Source organism: Taudactylus pleione, unplaced genomic scaffold (genome assembly GCF_031769625.1).
Source record: "Taudactylus pleione unplaced genomic scaffold, aTauple2 ptg000116l, whole genome shotgun sequence".
Taxonomy (NCBI): Eukaryota; Metazoa; Chordata; class Amphibia; order Anura; family Myobatrachidae; genus Taudactylus; species Taudactylus pleione.
In genome coordinates this window covers 16,708,398-16,714,397 of record NW_028284518.1, presented here as the reverse complement: position 1 = coordinate 16,714,397, position 6,000 = coordinate 16,708,398, and the positions used below count along the sequence as shown (strand labels likewise).

At 47.4% G+C, this 6,000-nt stretch overlaps 1 protein-coding gene across 5 annotated transcripts in view; it reads left to right on the top strand.

Moving 5' to 3' along the window:
* Positions 1 to 246: 246 nt before the first annotated feature.
* Positions 247 to 6,000, top strand: part of PRP4K (pre-mRNA processing factor kinase PRP4K) — a 30,438-nt gene continuing 24,684 nt past the window's right edge. For all 5 annotated transcript variants that reach the window (XR_015878343.1, XR_015878344.1, XR_015878342.1 and 2 more), the window contains exon 1: positions 247 to 353. Coding sequence is in view for 1 of the 5 variants with exons in the window: in XM_088471704.1 (XP_088327830.1) it covers positions 319 to 353 (35 nt within the window). In the remaining 4 variants the exon portion in view is untranslated. The remainder of the gene's footprint in view (positions 354 to 6,000) is intronic.

Below are 6,000 nucleotides of genomic sequence, written 5' to 3'. Positions count from 1 at the left end.
TTTATATCGGCAAGTGGATACGAACCTTTACTGTTATTTTTCTAGCCCATGACAGGAGCTGTTTAATTAGTGGTTATTTTCCCTACCAAATTTCATAAAACTCCACCTAAATATTAATAAAAAGTGTTAAAACATTGGTCAAAACAAAATACAAAGAAAGGTGCTCTCAGTCCCGTGTGTTCTGAAGAGACTAACGTCACCTACTGCCAACCAGTGCCGGAAGTGGCATCAGTGGCGGCGGAGGTGACGCTTCCTTTCCTTTTCCGCTTCTGTAACCTCGTCTCCTCCGAGGCTGCTGCTGGAAGCGCTGAGAGGGAAATGGCCGCCGTGGAGATGGAGCTGCGAGACGCAGAGTAAGAGCGTGTGGCGCGGGCATATCCTGGGCCCCGGTGTTACGGGGATGTGACCCAGTATGGCCGATGTGACTGTGCGGAGGGCTAGAACCGCTCTCGGCGCTGGGGAGGGGCCCATGTATGTGCAGTGGTAGCGCTGCTGTCCCGGACCGGGGTGTAGCCTGATGCGTGTACTATGGATATGCGGGGCACACGTATAAATAGTGTTTATGTATGACCCGCATGCGGGTGTGTTACCAGACGGCAGTGATGGGTATGCCCGGAGGCTGGGGTGGAGGATCACACCCGGCGGCTGCTGTGTACACATGTAGTGTAAATACATATGGGGGATGCATCGTGCCACATCTGTCATCATAGTGCCGGCTATGTAGCGCTCCCGGCTCGGTGAGGGTAGGGTACATAGACCCAGGCTGATGTGGCCTCCCGTACATACTCCTAGTAATTGTACAGTCCGTGCACCTGTCAGACGCTTTCATAACTTCCAGCAATCAGGCAATACGCTACTTAATGCCATATGCTGGTTTTGTAATACAAATTATACATTGGTAACTTGTTATACCAAAAGGTAGTATGAATGCCAGTAATACTTTAGTAGTTGTTGCTAATCTTTAGTTTTGAATGTGTTACTATGTTTTGAATTTTTTTATGTGCAATAGTCCAAGCTATGAACTATGTTTTTGCTCTTTCTAAAAGTGGTGAATTCACTTTGATTTATTTAATTTAAACTTTTATATATTGAATAAAAGTGCACCCAAACTTTCCAGAGATAACTAACCGTATACCAGGCTTGTGTTTGTTGTTCCCCGCAGTACTCAGCTGTTTATTTTGAAGTCTTAATTTACTGTATTTTTATAAGGCTTGGAAAGTTGGCTTAGCAGAGTGCTGTGTGCTGTTTATTCTTTTTTTTGTTTTAGTTTGCAGTGCATGCTTTTTTTAAGGAATTAACTGAAAAATGTATTCCTGTCCTTTGCGTTTGTACTTTACGTTGTTATGTTGAGCCTATTTGTTGCAGTAATGACTGTCGTCCAGTGCCGCTGGCAATGAATGCACTTTCTGAGAGAAAGACAAACTTTTCTTTTGAAACATCTCGCCTTTTGCAGCTTTAACTTCACACACTGCACATCAAACCTAGCAATATTGCTAGAGCAAGTTAATGAAGGATGTAACAGTGATAATTTCATCATTCATTAATTCGTTCCAGAGTGTGCGTGCAGTGCCCGATGTCAGAACGAATGCCCGTCGCTCAAGTTTGTACCCAGCTTTAGATTTTCTTTATGGTTCCATTAAAAATAAATCACTTCCTCATACAGCTTATAATTCAAATGAATGTACAATTTGGCAAGGTAAAATAACACAGCCTGAATTTAGGTTTTCTAACATATGGCAGAAGCAGTTTTTTTTCTTTACTAGTATTATATATATTTTTTATGGTGTATTTAATATCATATTTTACTGTTCTGTACTTAGAATACAAAACAGTGTACATGGTGGATAGAGCCTGTTTTATTATTCTAAAATATAATCTCCATAATGTCTGTCCAGCAGTTGCACACTAGGGGGTAAATTTGCTAAAGGTCAATTTAGTTAGATTTTAAAATCGATCTAAATTGTTCAACATCGGTGTACTTTCCAAATGCAAAATCTGCATATTTTTCATTTGATTTAGATCGATATTAAATTGTTCTAATTGGCCTTAAGTATCTTTACCTCTAGAGCTGAGAGGAGCTGCTAATCCATTTTATAGCTCTCAGTGGCTTCTAGAGACTGAAAGAGGACAGAGAGGACGAGGTTACATGGCAGAGAGTAGGGGTCCCAGGAGTGAGGGGACAAGGTGGCAGGGCAGAGAGGAGAGGTACCCGGAGATAGCGAGGGGAAGAGGTGACATGGTAGAGAAGGGGTCTTAGGAGTGAGAGACAGGGGACAAGGTGGCAGGGCAGAGAGAAGGGGTCCCAGGAGATAGTGAGGAGAGAGAATAAGATGGCAGGGCAGTGAGGTGGAATCCCAGGAGTGGTAGAGGGGACAAAGTGGCAGGGCAGAAAGGAGTCCCTGGGGAGAGAGAGAGAGAGAATAGGATGGACAGTGGCAAGACAGAGAGGAGGGGTCCTAGCAGAGGGGACAAGGCAGGCAGAGATGAGGGGTCCTAGAGCTGGGTACACACTGAGCAATGTGTATCCAGCCGATATGTCAGCCCCTTCATTACCTGCAACTGGGCCGCTTGCGATATTGTCCGTTTGGCCGTGTAACATGGCTAACCGGACAATGTCGCAAGCGGCCGTGGGAGAGCGTATTTTGGCTGTACACACTGAGTGATGTGGCCAATATGATGTTCCGATTCGGCCGAAAAAACATATCGTGCCAACATCGTTTCAGTGTGTACTCAATTTAGGAAAATGAGAGGATAAGGGACAAAGTGGCAGGGTAGAGAAGACTGATCCCAGTAGAAGAGAACAAAGTGGCAGGGAATAGAGAGAGTAAAACAAAACAAACAACTGCTGCACTGTAGTTAAAGGGGGTATCCACTTAGCGATTTTACCAAGCGATTGTACGATAACAACGTCGTTATCATGCATGCATTGGGCATGTTTTGGTCAGAAACGACCAGCGATGCGCGTGCCCGCTGGTCGTTTCCGACATCTATCATCGCCCGTACATGCTGGTCAACCTGACGATCCAGTCAGGTTCAGCATGTGCGGGGATGATGGATGTGCCTAGACTGAATGAGTGAACGTTCAATCTAGGCACATCACTAGATATGGAAACGACAGCACGATTACAATGTCGTAATCATGCTGTCGTTTCCATGTCTACTAGTGTCGCGGCTTAAGAGGGTAGGTATAGTGAGAGATGGGGGAGGGAGATAGCAAGGCGTTGGAGGAGAGAAACACAATACACAATAGCTATGCAACCTGATGAATGACTGATCCAAACTACTTATCAATAATGTGCGGTCAGGAGAGGCAGAGCATTTCCTGTCAAACTTGGGTATACACCACAGTTTACTATAAACTTTATAAGAAAACGGTAAAGAAAATATTATAAATATCTTATTCTAATCATTTTTATTGTCAAAACTCTGGAGTAAAACGTGTACGGCTGGTGAGGCACTACCTCTCCTGCCTACCTTTTCCGCACATCCCTGATCAAAACACACCAAATTTCCTGCACTTTATAGTGCTGCACCCTTGTTTAATGCCAACATGAAAACTCTGTTTCATATATGTAAATCTGGCACTGAAAGTAGCCAGTGCCTCCCCAGCAATTTACCTCACCACACGTCACTGCTACTATATAACATTTCTGCTTCAGGGCCCTTAGGCTCCACAGGGAGACCTTGGGTTGTAGGTTGGATCTAGATCCAGCTTTTGCTCCCAGGATGCACTGGTCCATCCTCCCTATACCCCGCCCCCGAGCCAGAGGCACCTCAGTTATAGTTGGTGCCCAGCCAGAGTCGGGTCACTATTTATGCAGGGGGGCTGTTTAGCAGCCCCAAAGCTGATTTTATTTGATTATTTTGGTAGTTTTTTTTTTCTATCAGAGCGCGCAGCAGTGGACTGTCCATAGGACGTCTGCGCTGCTGCTCCGTCACCCCGCCGGCGCCGCGATGCCAGTACCGATCTGGGGATCTCTGCGGGACCCCGGGACCTGTGCTAGCCGGCCCCGTGGGACATCCCGGACTGTGGCCGGACGTACAGGTCGGGTAAGAGCAGGTCACCGCTTGCGGTGACCTGCGTATTAGCAGTCCTGCCTCCGGTCTCAGGACAGACCGGTGGTGCTGGCTGTGGAAGCAGGCACATAATACCCTGCGCTCCACTAGACCACCAGGGACTTGTAGTTGGTGAGGGAACCAGTGTCCCGAGGGTTAATTGCCAGCCAGGGAAGCCTTCCCTGTTTAGCGGCTCCTCCCCTCAGCTCAGCACGCCTTTCCTCTGTGGTCTGGCTTTGCTGAGCTGTTTCCTCCTGCGGCTATGCCCCCTCTGAGGTCTCCGGTGGCCATTTTCTTGGATGGTACACTCGCAGATCTCTCAGGCCGCGTGTGGTCCAGTCCCCCTGCATACCTCTCCCTGGGGTTGGTGTATGCAGCACTATAGCCTTCCCATATTCTGCATTGTATGTGACTTGTGCTAGCGCTGCGTGTCTGTGTCTTTGTTTCCTAACTGTCAGCATATATCTATACCTTTCCCCTAATTCTACCCTAATACAGGTGTAGTTAAGGTGGTTCTTTTAATTCACATATAAAAGATATTTGTAAGGTGTTGTGTGCTGCACTGTGCCATATTTAGGCAAAGGGCTCCTGCAGCTTACCCAAGTGTCAGAGAGGACCAGTGTGTCGCATACTTAGGCAGTGGGCTCCTACAGCTTATCCAAGCATTAGTCGGGACTGGTGTTTTTTTCTCGGACTATTACCTTAACATACAGGTGTATTCAGTGGGTTTTCTGTGCCTCACATTTCTAGAGCTAAGTATTTGTGAGGTTTTGTCACATACATTCGTTGCACTGTGCCTTGTTTGTGCTCCTGCAGCTTACCCAGGCATAAGACAGGACCAGTATATTGCTTTCTACTAGTATCCTACATACACGGTGGTTGCTTTATACCCATTGCCAGATTGTGTGCCATTTACTCCACAGCTATGTCTAGCAAAGGCAGGAGTATTAACAGGCATCTGCCCCCATACTGCTATCAGACAGGTTATGGGCTGCAGGCTTAAGTGAGGAGGATATATATAAAAAAAAAACCTGGGCTCCTTTGTTCAGGTACCGGCCACTATTATGGACCGACTAGCGGATCCGGCTGTAATTCCGAGGGGGTTATCACAGCAGGACGTAATGCCCCCTTTGGGGTTGTCACATCAGGTTCAGGCGATACAAGTACCTAGTGTACCCCCACCATGGGTAGACGTCAGGCGATGGTGCTCTCTCCATAGGTTTGTCTGTTTCTATCTTGGTGGCTACAGACATCTCATCTAACCAAGGGTCGCCCCTTTTGGTTCCCGGACCGGGTAATCCTAACAACGGACGCCAGTCTCCCGGGTTGGGACACAGTGACCGATCCGCGCTCCTTTCAGGACTGTGGGACATCTGTCGCATCAACCCTGCCAATCAGCATATTGGAACTTCGAGCTGTGTACAGGGCCCTCACCCTGGCCCAGCACATACTTCACGGAAAACCTGAACAGGTTCAGTCCAACAATGCCACAAAGGTGGCTTACATCGCCCATCAAGGAGGCACTCTGTCGGGCAGCAATGACAGAAGTGTCACGCATTCTGACATGGGCCGGGGGTGACCTACAGGCCATCTCTGAGGTGTTCATTCCGGGAGTTCTCAATTGGGAAGCAGACTTCCTCAGCCATCACAACGTGCATCCCGGGGAATGGTCGCTTCTCCAAGAGGTGTTTCAACTTCTAGTGCGCAGATGGGGCCTCTCAAGAGGTGGACCTCATGGCCTCCCGACACAATTACAAACTGCTAGTGTATGGGTCCAGAACATGAGATGCCACGGCAACCTTTGTAGACGCACCAGTGAAGTGGACCTTTCAGTTTGTGTACCTATTCCCTACTCTCTAGCTCAGTACAGAGTCTGATGGCTACATCTAATGCCTTTCATACCATGTTGTACCCTGTGGCTACGCTCATGAAAGGCTAATGTGG